The sequence below is a fragment of the Lampris incognitus genome, chromosome 16, assembly GCF_029633865.1.
Source record: "Lampris incognitus isolate fLamInc1 chromosome 16, fLamInc1.hap2, whole genome shotgun sequence".
Classification (NCBI taxonomy): Eukaryota; Metazoa; Chordata; class Actinopteri; order Lampriformes; family Lampridae; genus Lampris; species Lampris incognitus.
This window is the reverse complement of record NC_079226.1, coordinates 8,691,384-8,712,340: the sequence shown is the minus strand read 5'-3', so window position 1 is coordinate 8,712,340 and position 20,957 is coordinate 8,691,384. Positions and strand designations below refer to the sequence as shown.

General features: G+C 47.4%; 1 protein-coding gene across 1 annotated transcript in view; it reads left to right on the top strand.

Moving 5' to 3' along the window:
• The window catches only part of ism2a (isthmin 2a), a 53,383-nt gene that overhangs the window by 552 nt on the left and 31,874 nt on the right, over positions 1–20,957 (top strand). Inside the window, exon 2 of the mRNA XM_056296454.1 lies at positions 19,018–19,266. Coding sequence (XP_056152429.1) covers positions 19,018–19,266 — 249 coding nt within the window. The remainder of the gene's footprint in view (positions 1–19,017; positions 19,267–20,957) is intronic.

Below are 20,957 nucleotides of genomic sequence, written 5' to 3'. Positions count from 1 at the left end.
CTCCTTGGAATTGCTCACGGCATGAGGTCTGAACTATGCGAGGGAGCATTGTTTGAAAACTGGTTCCGCTAGATCCTCACACGTGGCCCACACGCGAGCAGATATTGGGATCTATACTGATACTGTGCCAAACTCGCCACGACTATCGCGATAATCACATTTTCCATATCGCTCTAAATCCCGACCAGCCTCGTGCCCACGGTAAAGTAGAGGTTAGCTGGGTGTCGTATTTGGCCAGACGTGAGGATGAGCCTTGAGTGCTTTCAGTAGGTTTCAAGTATTTTCCAGGATAAGTGGGTATCTCTACCAGCCAAATATAGCTGGTGTCCATTTCCTCTGTACATATTTTGAATTGAGATCTCCAGGCATTAGACAATATATAGAGTTACCAGATGGTGATGGGGGTGTGGGGGTGTGTGTGTGTCGGGGGGGGGTTTACTGAAGAAGCCATAATTAGCCCACACATATTCCATGTAACATTTATTAGTCACCAATAACTCCAGCATCTCTACCATTGCCGTTACAGCGTGACATATGTTTAAATAGGACACGGCTCCTTATAGCATGCATGCCATATCGGTAACGTACTGAGGGGCTACTCACCAGGGCTGGGTCCGATTACTTAGAAATGTAGTCAGTCAGTAACGTAATCCATTGGATTACAAAAATGTAATGTAATCTGATTACTTTCGGATTACTTCAAAATCAAACGCTTAAAATATTGCAGTTTATACTGCAAAACGGATGCGGACGCAAAAAAATTTGAGTTCCACTCAATATTTTTATTTTCTCTAAACATCTCAAAACATTTCAGTGCAAATGAAATGCATTTTGTATGTTCAGCATTTACAGTTGATCAAATCACGTTACCCTTAAAAACAGTACTGGAATAAAGTGCAGGTGATAGACAATCGCTGAGTGACTCAAGATCGTCCCTCCCTCCCCTCTCTCTGGTCTTAAATCCTGAAGCAGGAAGTAGTATCAATCCACCCCCTCCTCCTCCGCCCTTTGTCTACCAATTGTACTTGGCCAATCACCCCGCTCTCTGAGCCGGCTCGGTCGCTGCTCCACCCCCTCTGCCGATCCGGGGAGGGCTGCAGACTACCACACGTCTCCTCCCATATATGGGAGTCGCCAGCCGCTTCTTTTCACCTGACAGGGAGGAGTTTCGCCAGGGGGGCGTGGCGCGTGGGAGGATCACGCTATTTCCCCCGCCCCCCCCCCGACCGATCGCTAGTGCAGCGACCAGACATCCGGCTTCCCACCCGCAGACACGGCCAATTGTGTCTGTAGGGACGCCCGACCAAGCCGGAGACTCCAACCGGCGTTCCCCCGTGTTCAATCAGTCAATCGATATTCCTACAAATGATCTTCCAGCTGACATGATATTCCTACAAATGATCTTCCAGCTGACATGATATTCCTACAAATGATCTTCCAGCTGACGTGATATTCCTACAAATGATCTCCCAGCTGACATGATATTCCTAAAAATGATCTTCCAGCTGACATGATATTCCTACAAATGATCTTCCAGCTGACACGATATTCCTACAAATGATCTTCCAGCTGACATGATATTCCTACAAATGATCTTCCAGCTGACATGATATTCCTACAAATGATTTTACAGCTGACATGATATTCATACAAATGATCTTCCAGCTGACATGATATTCCTACAAATGATTTTACAGCTGACACGGTATTCCTACAAATGATCTTCTAGCTGACATGATATCCCTACAAATGATCTTCCAGCTGACATGATATTCCTACAAATGATCTTCCAGCTGACATGATATTCCTACAAATGATCTTCCAGCTGACATTATATTCCTACAAATGATCTTCCAGCTGACATGATATTCCTACAAATGATCTTCCAGCTGACATGATATTCCTACAAATGATCTTCCAGCTGACATGATATTCCTACAAATGATCTTCCAGCTGACATGATATTCCTAAAATGATCTTCCAGCTGACATGATATTCCTACAAATGATCTTCCAGCTGACATGATATTCCTACAAATGATCTTCCAGCTGACATGATATTCCTACAAATGATCTTCCAGCTGACATGATATTCCTACAAATGATCTTCCAGCTGACAGCTGACATGACATGTTGGTAGGCGACGGAATAGACCGCTACGCTACCCGGACGCCGGGAAGTAGTACAAAATATTTTATTTAATAATTAGTTGCCGCAAAAATATGCATGCTGTACATAATAGGGTAGGACTTTGTTATAGCAGCTTTCAGTTTACCAACGGTATCTTTACCCAACTAAATTCTCAGCTCACTGGTTAGCGAGCTGAACTGAAGGATCGGCTGGGGTTCAGTTCAGTGAGCGGGACTCTACGCAGTCGGACCTCCGGTCAAGCACTGAGTGATTCGGTGAACGACTCTTATACATGAACTGATCCTAATAATTCAGTACACTGAAAATAACCGCTTTGCCCATCAGTACCATAAAGTGGAGCACTCGTTTGAGAAACTTCGTATGACTTAACAGGGCATTCATTGGTCATCATGAAAAATGTTTCATAATTTCAAATTTGCCATATTTCAAAGACATAATCAAAAATGTAATCTAGTAATCCTTGACAATGTAACTATAATCTAATTACATTTTCCGATGTAACCTGTGTTGATTATAGTTACTAGTTTTTGTAATCGGATTACATAATCCAGATTACATGTAATCCGTTACTACTCAACCTCGGTATTTGCACGATAAACCACACTGGTTGTCGGGGTTTTACGGGAGGCAAAAAGGGGTCAAAGGTCTCTGAGCGCTGAGGCAAAGGAAGTGAAAGGCTTACATAAAGCCTACAGATTTGTCCCTGATAAGCAATGATGTATGGCAGGAAGCAGGTAATGTCTCTCACTCTCTCTCTCTCTCTAGTCCCTCTGTCTGTCCCTCTCCCTTTCTTGGTGTCTGTCTCTTTCTGTCTCTCTGTGTGTGTGCCTCTCAGTCTCTCTCTCTCTCTCTTTTGTGTCGTTTAGTGTATGTGTGTCACTCTCTCAGTATCTCTCAGCTCAAGTCAAGTCAATGTAAAGAGGCACAGTACTGCTAAAGCACCTTGCATCAGGCAAAACTATCAACATGACAATACAGCACAACACGATCCACAGACAGTAGTATTGTGTGACGTAAGAATAACGCAACACAACAGAACAGCACAACAATTAGACATTGTTAAAAAAAGAAAAATGATTAAAAAAAGGGCAGATTGTGAGATACCTAAATGCAATACAATGTTTTCTTTCTTCGTGTGTGTGTGTGTGTGTTTGTGTTTCCCTGTCTTTATGCATCTTTCTCTCTCTTTCTCCTTTAACTCTCCTCCACTTTTTCAGATTTCTCTGACCTCTGGCGTCAGTTGGTTCCCTTCTTGGCAGCAAGTCAAGAATGTAAAGACGTGTCACTAGCTTTTGAGAATCTCTCATTTTTATCTATTTGTAAGTCACAAGATGTATTGAATTCTGCTGAAGAGAGAGAGAGTGATGGAGAGAGAGAAAGAGCGATGGAGAGAGATAAAGAGACAGAGCGATGTACTATATGTACTACATGTACTACATGGTCTCCTAGAGTTGCCTGTATTTTTGTCATTTTAAATCGAGAAGAACAAAGTAAAAATTTGGACAACTAAAAGACAAGTTCGATGACAACAGGAAAGTCAAACTGGACAAGAGGAAAAACATGAAATCCCCCCCCCAAAAGACGTGAGACAAGCGCTAGTAGGAGTTAGCAGGAGCTTGTTGCTAGGAGAGAAGAAACAGGAGGAAAATCAACAAACAACAGTAGGCCTACATATAACCAATAGAAGGAACAATACCCTTGGACAGTTGAAAACCTTAAATTATAGCTGTTTGTTCAAGTGTTACAAATAGACTACCAAGAATAACTCAGATAAGCCGTTTGAGCTGAGGTCAAACGGTGACATTTGGAACCCCAACGCGGCGGCTGGGTTCAGCGGCAGCTAACTGTGGCAGGTGGAAAGCAGGCATTTGGTTTTATCTTTTTTATTGCCCTTTTATTCAGAGACACCTGACCGATGAGCCATTAAAAACAGCAGCCAACCCTCCGTCACTGCCCAGAGCAGCGCTTGAGTGCCATCATCGACATACACTACCCACCAGACACTGACACCAGACACATACCACCAGACGCTGATAATGACACAGGGAGAAGCACACTCAAACAGGAGGAGGAATTAGTAGTCTCGTCTTCTACACTGACAGACCTGAAACCTGGCGCAGAACCATTATCAGCCCTTCAGTTGCAAAAAAAGGCAACAAGTACTGGCATTTAATGACAACTGCCAATGTTTATAGACATGGTAAAGTCATGGTACAGGGGCATCTCAAGCCTTTCCAGGACAGTTTCCAGGCACTTAAATCTGGTTGAGAAAGAAAACGCCTCATGCCGGTGACACAGACCCTCCAATTGTCTCTAGCATCCCACCCGAGGAGAAGCACCATGATGACACAGAGCAGACCCTGACCCCTCCACATCAGACCTCCTTTACCTCCTTTGGAACAGTGGCCCAGTGGTTAGCACTGTCACCTCACAGCAAGAAGGTCCTGGGTTCGAACCTCGGGGTTGTCCAACCTCGGGGGTCATCCCAGATCATCCTCTGTTTGGGGTTTGCATGTTCTCCCCGTGTCTGCGGTGGGTTTTCTAAGGGTGCTCCGGTTTCCTCCCACCGTCAAAAGAAACATGCATGTTAGGATTAATACTCCTGTCCTTGCCCCTGACCAAGGCAAAAGAACTGGAGTCGATCCCCAGGTGCAGCATGAAGGCGGCAGCCCACTGATCCTAGCTACACAGATCCTAGCTTGGGTGGGTTAACAACAACAAATGGAGCAGATGAGAAAAGAGCAAGAAAGCATACAGACAACCCATCAAAACAAATCACTTAAAGAGAGAGAAAGCCACAAGAAAGACCTGATCACTCTCACAGAACAAGTGAGAGAGCTAGGGCTTACTAGCGCTGAAGGTGACACAGTTACATCACTGGAGCTAACCTTAACTTCCCTATCCTTCCAAACAGCAATAATCATAAGTAAACACAAACAACAGTGGAAAACATGTCTTGCAGACTTGCAGAATGCTGGGTCTGTACACAGTCAATGGAAGGCTATGACGGGACTCCTTTGGGCATTATGCACATTGTTCAAACCTTGGCTGCAGCACTGTTGATCACGCTATAAACAGATTCAGAGCAAACCTCTTCGACAGCCTTCACGCTGAAGGAACAAACACCTCTATCAGATCACTCTCACATCACTTAGTATGTGAAAAGAGCAGACACGGGTAACATACGTTCTCAGCCCTGTAAGCGGTACAAAATAAAGACGCGATACAGGTGGGCCCAAAACCGCTTGGAGCAGTACCAGGAAGCAATGGTCAGTGAAGAAATCCAGTTTTTCCACTGACCAGTTTCTTCACTGACCACAAATCCCCTCCTTTCTGGTCCACATCTGCCCTCAGAATACAGAAGGTGTAGTGTTGTGTCTGGTAAACATTAACCACATATTTGATCATTTGGCCTCATTATCCGATTAAAATGCAAAACAAAACAACCAAAGAAAACAAACGGGGAAAGGTGGTTTGATTCAGACTGCAAAACCATTAGGAAACATTAAGTAAAGTCTCAAACCAAAAACACAGGAACTCAGACAGCCAGGAGCTTCAATTAATGGAGGAGTCTCTGGGGTCAAATGAATTCTGAGAAAATTGGAATTTATTTACTAAGAAATGCAACGACAGACTATTCAAAATGAATATACATGGAAAAATCATCTTGAAGATCTCCGTAGAAAACCCTCAAAGAATCAAACCCAATAACAGATTTCAGGAAAAAAAAACCCCGAAAGAGCTTGAAAGAGCTATACAGAATTATCAGACCCCATTGGATCATCCTATCACAGAACCGGAAGTGGAAGACAAACTGAAAGTTTTGCGGTGCAAAAGAAGCACGCACGCCTGATGACATCGTAAATGAGATGTTAAAATATACCAACAGAACGTGTAAAGTGGTCACCCTGAAGATATTCATCTTGGTAGTAAGTGTAGGTCATTTCCCCTGAAAGCTGGAGTGAAGGGCTGATCACACCCATCTTCAAGAACGGAGACAAATTTGATCCCAGCAGCTGCAGAGGCATCTGTGTAAGTAGTAACCTGGAGAAGTTATTTGGCAGTATTCTAAATAAAGAAATTATAGACCCCAACGTCGAGCGCGATGTCTTAAGCGAAAGTCAGATTCGTTTCCTTCCAAATTTAGAACAGCTGACCACATTTTCTCACTACACACTAATTGATAAATATGTAAATCAATTTACAATTTCATTATCCAAAGCGACATACGTCTGAGAGCTGATACAACACAAGCGAGGATATAGTCAGGAGAGAGCAACATGAGTAAGTGCCATAAAGCGAAGTTCGAGTCCGATAGGACGTATGTGCCAACGGGAAGTGCACAGAGGCAATGCATAGAGTGGATGGAAGCAGTTTTTTTCTCTTTTTTTCTTCTCTTCAGTCTAATAAAGACACAATTCATGCATGCTTTGTTGAGTTTCAAAAAGCTTTGGATTCAGTCTGGCACGAGAGATTACTTTTAAAACTAATAAAAAGTCTTTTGATGTAATTAAATCCTTCCATTCCATCCATCCATTACCAGAACCACTTATCCTGCTCTCGGGGTCGCAGGGATGCTGGAGCCTATCCCAGCAGTCATTGGGCGGCAGGCGGGGAGACACTCTGGACAGGCCGCCAGGCCATCACACAGTCACCCACACACACACACACACATACCTAGGGGCAATTTAATATGGCCGATTCACCTGACCTACATGTCTTTGGACTGTGGGAGGAAACCGGACCACCCGGAGGAAACCCACGCAGACACGGAGAGAACATGCAAACTCCACACAGAGGACGACCCGGGACAACCCCCATTGTTGGACTACCCCGGGGCTCGAACCCAGAATCTTCTTGCTGTGAGGCGACTGCGCTAACCACTGCGCCGCCAATTAAATCAATATATGAAAATAACAAATTGGCTCTTAACTTTGGAGATACACTGTTGCCTCACACAAAGAAGGTCCTGTGTGGAATTTGCATGTTCTCCCCGTGTCTGCATGGATTTCCTCCAGGTACTTCGGTTTCCTCCCACCATCAAAAAGACATGCATGTTAGGGTTGATACTCCTGTCTGTGTCCCTAAGCAAGGCAATGGAAAGAAGAACTGGAGTTGATCCCCGGGTGCTTCAGCTGCCCACTGCTCCTATACAATAGGATGGCTTAAATGTAGAGAACACATTCATTGTAACTTGTACAATGACAAAATAAAGTGACTTTCTTTAATCTTCTTCCCACAGGGCAGAGGGTTGAAGCAAGGCTGCAACCTCAGCCCCACCCACTTCAATATTAATATTAATGACCTAGCATTGTTATTAGAACAATCACCAGTGCCTGGTCTCACTCTTCCAAGTCACAGAAATCAAACGTCTGTTTCATACAGATGACCTGGTCATACTGTCTCCTGTTGAAGAAGGTCTTCAGCAGAGCCTGGACTGTCTCCATCAGTACTGTCAGAACTGGGCCCTGACAGTTAACATGAAGAAAACTAAGATGATCACCTTCCAAAAAAGATCAAGGATACAGAGAACTGACCCGACATTCAAAATACCTGGGACCCAAATAGAACAGACAAATACTTATACTTACCTAGGTTTACAAATTAGTTCCAGAGGAAACTTCTGCTCTGCTGTGAACGAACTCAAAGAGAAGGCAAAAAGGGCTTTCTATGCCATCAAGCATTCAGCTCAAATCCAAGTTCCTATTAGGACTTGGCTCAGAATAATAGAGCCAGTTATAGAATCGATTGCATTGTATGGCGGTGAGGTATAGGGCCCCTTACTACAAAGTGATTGGGCAAAATGGGACAATAATCCAATTAAAACCATGCATGCAGAGTTCTGCAAAAGTATTCTCCGGATACAAAGAAAACCCCCCAAACCTCTGCATGCAGGGCTGAATGAGGCCAATGTCCTTTACTTCTAAGTACTCAAAACAGATTAATCAAATTCTGGAGCCATATGAAAAACAGCGACCCTGCCTGTTACCGTTATAAAGCCCTTGCTTGCCAGAAAGGAGCCCTCTCGACCAACTGGTGCTGAGGCTGGCTGACCTTTCACCTTCTGACATCACAAACCCCAGCCAGCCTCAGAGCAGTTACACCATCACTCAGACGATTAGACCTAACCAAATTATATAACTAAAGACAAAATACACCAGTTATTGGAATGATACTACACGCTCACAACACAAGCTAGAAACATATCGGGCCCTAGTCAGACAGTATACTGTGGCAGACTACCGAACCACAGTAACTGATACGACTCTGAGAAAAACATTGACAGTGATGGACTGAGTGATGGTAGTCGGACAGTCGAGAAGGGCAGACTGGGCTGCCCAGACAGGACAGGCTGTGCTGTCACAGTGACGAAGGAGCCGTGGAGACAAAATCACACTTTCTAACAGAATGTCCAAACTACAGAAATATTAGGGAGGAAAACTTCCCAAAAGTTGAAATAAATAAATAAATAATAAAACAAAATAAAAATTGCCCCAAATACCAAAGTCTGACAGAAAGGCAGAAATCACCCCTCATTCTGGGGGGAAAGAAAGAATGTGCAGTGTTGGCTGCTGAATATGTCACTTCCTGTCACAACAAGAGAGACCCCCAGTATCACATAGACATATAGACATAAATACAACTGTACTTACCATATTCCGCCTACCGCCACATCTCATTCAACATCGCTTTACTTTATTTTACTATCAGTAGATTTTCTTTTATTATCTATTAAATAATGGCTAACGTGTGATGACGCATCTCTTCATTTTATCATCAGTAGATTAACACTTGCATTTGTACCAATGCTAACTTGATTATATTTATAGATTTCACTGATTTATTCATTCAGGGATGAATAATTTATGTCATTATCTATTTTATTCTATTAACTAATATTGTTATTCAAATTATTTTTGCCAATTTCACTCCTTACACTGTCTTTCATAATCGTAACTGCGCTTTAGCAGCACGTCAAATGTCGTGTCAATAAAGCCTGTTGAAACTGAAAACTGATAGAAAGAGAGAGAGAGCGAGAGAGAGACACAGAGAGGGAGAAAGCGGCATGTATTGTAATGTCATGTAGGTAAAACATCTAAACTATCCATCTCCACAAGTCACTTTACTGAAGTCTTAAAATCACGTCTGGCTTCCAATAAGAGAACAATAGCCTACCAACGAACCGAGGTGTGTTTGTATGTTTCCATGGAAAATTAACCTGTTTAAAAAAAAAAGCCCTGAGGCTTCGTTTTCTTTATGAGCTAACACTGCATTCATTCATCTGGTTTTAGGATAAGTACGGGCACAGTTTTTCCAGAATGTGCTTCAAAACAAGTGAAACCAAAACGGAGAGAAGTCGGATCGCTTCACCTGACATTAAGAAAAGTTCACTTGGTCGACATGTGAGACTTAAAGACAGCAAACAAACCAGAATACCTTGGAAAGACAGACACTTCTGCCATTCTTGTCATTCTTTTTAGAATTTACGATATTCTTTATAATCAAAGATCTACTACTACTACTACTACTACTACTACTACTACTACTACTACTACTACTACTACTTCTGGCTGCTCCCGTTAGGGGTCACCACAGCGGATCATCTGTCTCCATCTCTTCCTGTCCTCTGCATCTTCCTCTGTCCCACCAGCCACCTGCATGTCCTCTCTCACCACATCCATAAACCTCCTCTTTGGCCTTCCTCTTCTCCTCTTCCCTGGCAGCTCCATATTCAGCATCCTTCTCCCAATATACCCAGCATCTCTCCTCCGCACATGTCCAAACCATCTCAACCTTGCCTCTCTTGCTTTGTCTCCAAACCGTCCAACCTGAGCTGTCCCTCTAATATACTCCTTCCTAATCCTGTCCTTCTTCATCACTCCCAGTGAAAATCTTATCATCTTCATCTCTGCCACCTCCAGCTCCTCCACCTCCTGTCTTTTTGTCAACGCCACCGTCTCCAAACCATACAACATAGCTGGTCTCACTACCATCTTGTAAACCTTCCCTTTAACCCTTCTGTCACAAATCACTCCTCTCACTCTTCTCCACCCACTCCACCCTGCCTGCACGCTCTTCTTCACCTCTCTTCTGCACTCCCCGTTACTTTGGACAGCTGACCCCAAGTATTTAAACTCACCCATCTTCATCCCCTCTACTCCTTGCATCCTCCCTCTCATCCACGCATATGTGATTTGTCTTTTGAATCAAACATGTGATCCTGGAAACCCGTTTTTGCCTCAAGAAAAATTTGCCGTGTTTCCGACGTCTCTGTCTTCTCACAATTTGAACAATTGTTTTAGCAAAACACAAAAAAAACAAAAACAAAAAGCAGCTTGTTGAACCCACTAAATAGCTCAGACTTTACCAGATGTTTCTCACTCTTGCCCATACTTGCACCTTATCTGACGCATACACATGCAGACATACACAGAGCTACAGGGACAGTCAGTAATGGAGGAGTCATCCCTCCGGCTTTGTGTTCACACCGGGGCTCCGTTAGACCCTTCACTACCAGACCACATGTGGGTGGACCTTCAACTCGGCCTTCATGCCAGCCCAGGCTCACAGACAAAATGTTCATACACGACGCCATTGCAGGTCCTTGACATATATTGACTGCCACTGTATGGGTGAATGAGGACGTAATTGAGGACATCCGTTCTGATCTTCTTTTTTTTGGGGGGGGGGGTTCTCCCAAATTGTACTTGGCCAATTACCCCACTCTTCCAAGCCATTCCGGTCGCTGCTCCACCCCCCCTCTGCTGATCCATGGAGGGCTGCAGACTACCACATGCCTCCTCCCATACATGTGGAGTCGCCAGCCGCTTCTTTTCACCTGACAGTGAGGAGTTTCGCCAGGGGGACGTAGCGCACCGAACAGGCACCCCGACTGACCACAGGAGGCGCTAGCGCAGTGACCAGGACACACACCCACATCTGGCTTCCCACCGACAGACAGGGCCAAATGTGTCTGTAGGGACACCCGACCAAGCCGGAGGTAACACGGGGATTCAAACCGCCGATCCTCGTGTTGGTAGGCGACAGAATACACCCCGCCACACCTCCCGGACACCCTCGGATGTGTTTTTGACATTGATTTATACTCAACACAGATTACAAGGCTTAAGAGCAGGCCTCCCGCACCCTTAACCTGACCCTTAACCCCACCAAACCCAAACCTAAACATAAAAAAGGGGGGGGACACCGCAGCGAGAGGAGACGCTGGAGGAATACATGAATGAATGGAAAAGCGAACAACGGCCAGGCATTTTTCAATGCTGATACCGAGTACCGATCCGATCCCTTCCTTCTGCTGAACAGACTTAGATCATTACTGGCAAATTCACTGAGATGGGATCATTTTTTTTCCACCATTAAAGAAAGAAAAGCTAACACGCGCCATAAACGCCGCAAGTCGAGTCGTCTTGCTTTTTACTCATGACATGACTCGATATCGTGTCACGAGTCTTGGGTAAAATCTCCAAATTCTTCTTCACGGCCTCCTCGTTAGCGAGGGTTGCCAGCGCCATCAGGAGGACACGCTTGCCAAACAAGTCCCCTCCAGTTCCCTCCGTCCCGAGCTGATCTTGCCGCCTCCGATGTTTTCACACCAAGCCGTTCTCTGACGTCATCCTGATGCTGCCTTTTTGGTCGGCCTCTCTTGCGCTTTGCTGGTGTAGCTCCCAAAATGGCTGCCTTTGTTGACTTACTTCCACCTGGACGACAGGTATGCCCAAAGAATGATAGCTTTCTTTTCCATTACATGTGCCCATTAGTCCTCTTTTTGTTCCTAATTCATTAAGGATGCTCGCAGTCGTTCCTTTCTCCGTCCAACTTATTCGAAGCGTCCTACGATAAAGCCGCACCTCTGCAGCCTCCACCCTGTTTCCCATCGCTTTCCTCGAAGTCCGACTCTCAGCTCCGTATGACAACACTAGCCAGACGAGGGCTTCAAGTAGACTGACTTTCACTTCTTTTCTTATTCCCCTCTCTCCCCATATATCGGCACCATCTCCATCACTCTTTTCTTTGCTGGGGTGATTCTGATTTCTACGCCACCGCCATTGTTCTTAACCGAACCCAAGTATTTGAAGCTCTCTAGGCGCTCCACATCCTGTCCATCTACGGAGGTTGCGAAGTCTGATTCACCCACTTCCGTGCACTTCGCCTTTTTAACAAAATCCCCAATATTGATCCTCAATTTGGACTTGGTATACAAGTACCAGTGCGTTCCTAGTGAAGGTATGACCAAGGTTTCAGCCGTCAGTCCTATCCTCTTTTTGTTCCTAATTCATTAAGGATGCTCGCAGTCGTTCCTTTCTCCGTCCAACTTATTCGAAGCGTCCTATGATAAAGCCGCACCTCTGCAGCCTCCACCCTGTTTCCCATCGCTTTCCTCGAAGTCCAACTCTCAGCTCCGTAGGACAACACTAGCCAGACAAGGGCTTTAAGTAGACTGACTTTCACTTCTTTTCTTATTCCCCTCTCTCCCCATATATTGGCACCATCTCCATTACTCTTTTCTTTGCTGGGGTGATTCTGATTTCTACGCCACCGCCGTTGTTCTTAACCGAACCCAAGTATTTGAAGCTCTCTAGGCGCTCCACATCTTGTCCATCTACGGAGGTTGCGAAGTCTGATTCGCCCACTTCCGTGCACTTTGTCTTTTTAACAAAATCCCCAATATTGATCCTCAATTTGGACTTGGTATGCAAGTACCGGTGCGTTCCTAGTGAAGGTATGACCAAGGTTTCAGCCGTCAGTCCTAGAACAATAAGCCACGAATCGCAGTCTGACCGGCCCCTTACACTTCAAATCGTGGTTCTCCATCGACGGGTCCCGCTGAACCGACGATCGAATAACACAACGGTGCTGCGCCGCAGAAACCATCCTGCACTCAGCGTGCCCTCGCCCCAACCAACTCTCTCCCCGTTTCTCAAATTTGCACTTTCACTTTTCACCTCTGCCTCCCCTCCCACGTCCCCCTCTTCCCTTACCCTCGTTCGGGGCTCCCCGTGTTTTCATTAAAGTTCGAGGCGGGAGCTCATGTTGCTCGCGGGGAGCCTCCGAGGCCCCGGCTCGTCCGTGGTCGCAACACGAACTCGGCGTTTTACACACAAACATCCACTTTCCTAATCCAAACTCCATTCCTGGAATGTGGACGCAGCGATATTGGATGTGGTGGTGTTGGGATGGAGGGGGGGTAAGGGTAGGTGGGGGGGGGGTGCACATTTGCTGAAAACTTCAGCAGAGACTGAATGGAGGAGGCGCTAATAGTTGTTTAACCGAATAACCCCTTGGATGGACCCCCCCCCCTTCTCATCTCTCCCGCGGACACGCCGAAACCAATGCCACATTTTGCAAAGGGCGCCAAATTCTTGAGCCAGTTCAAGTTGTGCGCTTTTATTGCGGAATACAGCGTGTAGACTGCGTGGGGCGGGAAGCATCTCGAATGTCCGGCGCTCTAATTGAGGTCAAAATGAAACGGTATCCCGTAATCTGTGCATTAGGACGTAACGCCGTACACGGCGGCGGTGTGCTCGGCGGTGGAGTCTTTCACTTGTGTGTGTGTTGTTTTTTTTAATGAGGAAACACAAGCTGAGGGCTTCCTCTGGGGCTACAGCAGCGAGCCGAGCTGAAGAGCACACACTTATGTAATTATGTCCACGCAAGAACAACACCCGGCCCATGCAGGCTGTGGGCACATCCTACACACACACACACACACACACACACACACACACACACACACACACACACACACACACACACACACACGCACACACACGCGCGCACACGTTGCATGAACCCATGTTCAAGCAAGAACACAACCCAGCCAACACATGTATTGGGCTACACACACATACACACACACACACACACACACACACACACACATGCGTGCACACGTTGCATGAAAAACATGTTCAAGCAAGAACACAACCCAGCCAACACATGTATTGGGCTACACACACACACACACACACACACACAGAGACACACACACACACAGAAACAAACAAACACACACACACACACACGTTGCATGAACCCATGTTCAAGCAAGAACACAACCCAGCCAACACATGTACTGGGCTACACACACACACACAGAAACAAACACACACAGAAACACACACACACACGCACACACAGAAACAAACACACACACACGTTGCATGAACCCATGTTCAAGCAAGAACACAACCCAGCAAAGCAACACATGCATTGGGCTACACACACACACACACACACATGTTGCATGAAAAACATGTTCAAGCAAGAACACAACCCAGCCAACACATGTATTGGGCTACACACACACACACACACACACACACACACACACACACACACACACAGAAACAAACACACACACACACACACACACACACACATTGCATGAACCCATGTTCAAGCAAGAACACAACCCAGCCAACACATGTATTGGGCTACACACACACACACACACACACACACACACACACACACACACACACACACACACACAGAAACAAACACACACACACACACACACACACACACATTGCATGAACCCATGTTCAAGCAAGAACACAACCCAGCCAACACATGTATTGGGCTACACGCACACACACACACACACACACACACACACAGAAACAAACACACACACACACACACACACACACACACACACACACACACACACACACACACACACACACACACACACACACACATTGCATGAACCCATGTTCAAGCAAGAACACAACCCAGCCAACACATGTATTGGGCTACACACACACACACAGAAACAAACACACACAGAAACACACACACACACGCACACACAGAAACAAACACACACACACGTTGCATGAACCCATGTTCAAGCAAGAACACAACCCAGCAAAGCAACACATGCATTGGGCTACACACACACACACACACACACACAGAAACAAACACACACACACACACACACACACACACACACACACACACACACAGAAACAAACACACACACACACACACACACACACACACAAACAAATACACACACATGTTGCATGAACCCATGTTCAAGCAAGAACACAACCCAGCAAAGCAACACATGCATTGGGCTACACACACACAGGCAACACTACACACACACGTGTGTGTGAGACGGTGAAAGAGTCTAAACTTGTTTTGCTGGGTCCTCGGGAATCATCAAATCAACGTCTCCACACAAAGCGTGTTGGTGTCCAGGTTTTTTGTTTGAACGTGGGAGGGCTTGGCTCGGGTCAGGGCCTCGCAGCGCTAAAGGGGTCAGGGAGTGGGGAAACGTCCGTCCCGCTGTCAGAAATATGCCACGCACATTCATCACCCACACACGCACACACACACACACACACAGATTTACACAAGACCGCTTGAATGTGCTGGCACGTAGGTGGACGCCCGTCTCGCCGTCCAGGCCTTGGGTTTCACATCCCGTTGGCTGCGGCAAGGTGTTTTTAACGGCCTGGCCAAGAATCCGGCGAGCTGGCAGACTTATTCATACGCGGGCGGGCGGGCGGGCGGACGAGAGCACGACTTTTTCCTCCACTTAGAAACGTCAATTGTGCCCGTTTCGCTGAACCGTGACCGGCCCACCCAGATTTCCTCCCCCCCTCCCCCCGCCCCCCCCCTTGTGAACTGAACTCAGACCGGAGGCCCTCGCTTTGTGTGAAAGATCCTCACGGTCATGTGGCCTGCAGGGGCAGCCGTGGGTACACGTGGATATAGGCTGGTGGATCCCGGACCACCGTTTCGGCCGTAGCGGGTTCTTATTGCGTTTTCCTCCCCCCCCCCCTTTTACTCCCCCCGTGGCGCTCGAACCCACGTTCGCCGTTGTCCCACCTACTCGCCGTGCGACTCAGAGCCGGAGTCGGACGGCGAGGCCTAAAAACAGAAACCCTCGGTGTCTATCAAACGCCGGGGGCTCTGTTGTAAATCTGACTGAATGTTCTAGAAGGAATTTACTCAGAAGGAACGGGGGAGGGGGGGAGGGGGGAGGGGAGGGGAGGGGGGGACGTCCGCTCCGCGTGCGTCAGATGTCGCCCGGTAACTCTGAGTCAACGCAGGATGCAGGGAATCAGCAGACAGAAGGTTTCAATGGAGGCCGCATCATTCCCTCCTCCCCCCCCCCTCCCCCTCCTGATCACTGGGTTTTCCAACAACCCCTCTTTTTGAGTGGACCCTCGCCTTGTCATTGTAAAGGTATGCGGAAATCTGGGTGCTCCGAAGCCCACCCTCACCCTCACCCTCACCCTCACCCGTCGGTTTCAGTCGTCAGATCGCTGTGCTGTTCACACTACGCACCTTTCTGTCTTGTAATCGGGAATCTTGGAAGTCCATCCTTCCATCCATCCATCCATCCATCATCCCACCTGCTTATCCTGCTCTCAGGGTGGCGGGGATGCTGGAGCCTAACCCAGCAGCCACTGGGCGGCGGGCGGGGAGACACCCTGGACAGGCCGCCAGGCCGTCACAGGGAATCTTGACGTTGTCGCGGTTTTCTCACTACATGACGACGGGGGGGGGGGGGGGTCGCACAGGACAAGATCTTTCACCAGGAGGGACCCCTGACCAGCCTGTCTGGTCTCCAAACTACGTGTTGTCATGAGAACACAGACGGGAAGTGACACGGGAAACGACGCAATACCACGAGGCACGCAGGACTATTTTCGCTGGTTTTTGGTAGCTGCGCTAGCGCCTCTCCTGGTCAGTCGGGGCGCCTGTTCGGGGAGGGGGAGGGGGTAAAATAGCGTGATCCTCCCACGTGCTACGTCCCCCTGGTGAAACTCCTCGCTGTCAGGTGAAAAGAGGCGGCTGGCGACTCCACATGTATCGGAGGAGGCATGTGGGTGGTGGTCTGCAGCCCTCCCCGGATTGGCGGGGGGGGCGTGGCCAGGATTGCTCGGAAGGGTGGGGTAATTGGCCAAGCACAACTGGGGAGGAAAAGTGTGTGTGTGTGTGTGGGGGGGGGGGGTTCTTCCAAAGTGGATGGATGCTCATGGCGCTGTTAATGCCCGGGTTGAAATTGTTATAATTTATGTGTTCAAATGTTTGGTTCGTGTTGAGACGCGTCTGTTGTTAGGGGGGTTCGACTCGGACTGGGTAGAGCAGCGTTTCTCAACCGGGGGTCCGCGGACCCCTAGTGGTCCGTGGTGTCATTGCAAGGGGTCCGTGAAAATAAAATATCTTTAAAAAAAAGATCCCATGACATTTATAGAAATAGGATTATTTTACTCAAATGTGACTGAGACCTTTATCTACCTAAACTATAAAGGGTAACAGGACTTTTTTCTCTAATTACCTCTGTTTCACAAGTGTAATTTATTGTATTTTAATAAGAGATCTCGCTCCCGTTTGCATTGTTAAAAGTTACTGCATAAAAATTCTGTTGTTACATATATCTGAAAGTTACTGAATACAAATTCTGTTTTGTTACATATATCTGAAAGTTACTGAATACATATTCTGTGTTGTTACATATATCTGAAAGTTACTGAATACATATTCTGTTTTGTTACATATATCTGAAAGTTACTGAATACATATTCTGTGTTGTTACATATATCTGAAAGTTACTGCATAAGAATTCTGTTTTGTTAACTATATCTAAGTTACAACTGAAAGCTCTTATTTTTGCCCCAAAGAGTGAATAAATGCTATAATGCAATTTAAAATGCAGTTTCTACTGTTTCTATCAAATTGCAACCCCCCTCCCCCAAGATCAGGTGGAGGGGTCCTCAGGGTAGATCAAAAATACGCAGGGGGTCCAGGACCCCAAAAAGGTTGAGAACCACTGGGGTAGAGGACCGTTTACTGACCTTAGGACTGTGACGACTGACGTCATCAGTTGCGACATGGGGGGGGGGTTATTGTGTTGCAGTTCTGTTCAGTTGTGAATAAAAGAGGATTGTCGGGGCCGTGCGACGTATGGGGCACGGGGATCGCCATAAAACGGAGGTCTGCCCCTGTCACGTGTCCTCCCATGCAAGCTCTACACGTTGCCTCTACTTTGTGACGTAATTGTTTCAACTGCATGTTCAGACAGGTTACTTTTTTGTAACGTTTGTTGCAGAAATTTACTGAACGAGTAGTCGTGAACAGTAACATAGATACGAACTTGTGTGACGCGATCAAAAAAGCATCCGCGCCAATTTCGCCACAATGTGAAATTTTAAAAATAAACAACAATCAGAAACATTTGTTTGTCATTGCATTCCATGCGCCTGCGCACGTGAAATGAAACATCGTTACCACCCGTCCACAGCAGGGCAACACAAAGACACAAATCCAAACTACAAAAAAGAGGGGGGGGGAAGCTACAAAAACACAACTCCGACATATCCACAATCAATCAATCAATCAATCAATCAATCGGTCAATCAATCAACCAATCAATCAATAAATTTACAAATTCACTGTCTAAGAGAGCGAATGCCTGGATGACTGTCAGAACTGCCGGTCTGCATGGGCTAGCAGTTATCTTAGCCTGCCCCGCCTCCGCATCCTGTCGGACCGTCCGAGGAGCTCCAGGCAGGGCCGTGGCCCCTGGGCCCACCGGACGCAGCAGACCGGGCTCCCCCGGCCGATCCAGCGCCGGCTCTCCCAGCCAAACACCTCCGACACACGACGACACCAAAAACACAGCCATTACTAGAAGTTAATGGAGGGCGTCTGGGCAGCGTAGCAGTCTATTCCGTTGCCTACCCACACGGGGATCGTCGGTTCGAATCCCCGTGTTGCCTCCGGCTTGGTCGGGCGTCCCTACAGACACACTCGGCCATGCCTGCGGGTGGGAAGCCGGGTGTGGGTATTAAAAACGTACATTTTCTCTCATTCTCAGGTGATATCTGAGCGAGGTCGAGGTGATGTCCATCAGAGTCTGGAGGAGGTGCAGCAGCAGAACCAGCTCCAGACCCTTCCCTCCGACCCGGCGTCCCTCAGGTCTCGGCACCGCTGGTCCCAACGCCGTTCCCAGGGTATTCTCCCCCAACCGGAACCGGAGGAGGATCCCAGGCCTTTCATCCTCGACCTGAGGAACATCCCGGACCTGGCTAACGCGGACATGGGCTCCCAGAACCCCAACATCCAGGTAGGGCTTTACAGAGGACTGGTTACTGGAGATACTGGTTTCGCTGGGAGGAGTTTCCAGATTGGGGACCTCGGTGTCCTGCGCCATATGTCCCACCACAGAGATGGACCAGTTAAAAGGAAGAAACAGCTGACAGTGCGGTCGAACTCTACTCACATTACATTTTGATTCGGCAGATTAGTTTCCACCGCAATTAAAAACTGCACATTTTGGAGATTTTATTGCACATTTGCCATTACTATCAAGCTTCTTTTAATCTGAAACAACACAATTGGCATAAAAACGCTGAGACGGAAAGGCGCCCACTGACCTCACCGTGTTTACTTGCTGCTTTTTAGGGACGTTGATGTTTAGGGGACTCATGTCAGTGGGAGGTGGTGGGTGTTATCTTCTGGTGAAATGGGATAGGGGTCTCTATTCTACGCCATCTCCTCACCTCTTAACATTTTTTATTACTCTCTTCCCCCCCCCCCCTCTCTCTGTGCCTTCCATCTTTCTTTACTGCAGTTTCCACTCAGAAAATCCTCTTAAATGACCTCATGCAAGATCTTTTACAACGGGGCACTTTGCATCATCTGTGATGCCCTGACATCTGTACAGGGTTTAGAGAAAGGGAAGAAAAAGCCCCCCCCTCTCCCCCCTCCCCCAAGAAAAGCATGACAGTCGAATGCAAGAGGTCAGAGGTGATCATTAGTTTAATGACGTCCCTATTTAATGTGGTCCTGGATGCAAATCTTGGCCAAGAGGCTTCTTAAACCGAACTACAGAGGGCGTTTCGTGTTACTGCTTGCGGGGTGGATTTGGACGGTAGGGTACTTTGGGCTGAAAACGACACGAGAGGGCCAGTGGTCTGTCTGCTTTTCTTTACGTTAAGCAAAGTGTGTCTGCCAAGTGGTAATACGTCCATCCCCGGGGTGACCCAGACAAAGGTATTGGGTTTTAACGGCCCTTACTCCGTAGTCACTGAATATCCTGAATGGATTTTGGGAGGCTTTCTACCTTGTTATTATGTCTACTTGAATTCGGTGGATGTGACTGTGGTGGGTCATGGACCTCCGCATGTGGAGGACGCTGAAATTATCTGAGGGAGAAAAAAAAAACAAAAACCACGAGCCGATTATGAGCCGCAGTATGAAACTCGAAGCATCTTTGTTCATCAAGAATGTGGCATCTGGCCTCTTTTTCTGGCTCCCCCACCACCCACCCCTTTCTCCCCAGTTGTACTTGGCCAATTATCCTATTCTTCTGAGCCGCCCCGGTCGCTGCTCCACCCCCCCCCCTGCCGATCCGGGGAGGGCTGCAGACCACCACATGCCTCCTCCCATACATGTGGAGTCGCCAGCCGCTTCTTCTCACCTGACAGTGAGGAGTTTCCCCAGGGGGGACGTAGCGCGTGGGAGGATCACGCTATTCCCCCCCAGTTCCCCCCAAACAGGCGCACCGACCGACCAGAAGAGGCGCTAGTGCAGCGACCAGGACACACACCCACACCCGGCTTCCCACCCGCAGACACGCCGACCACGCCGGAGGCAACACGGCGATTCCCCTACTTTAGCCTCGCGCCTTGATTAGCCTCGCGCCTTGATTAGCCTCGCGCCTTGATTAGCCTCGTGCCTTGATTAGCCTCGCGCCTTGATTTGTACTTGATTACGTATTGGATCTGTATTCACATGAAGCCCAGCACAGCACCG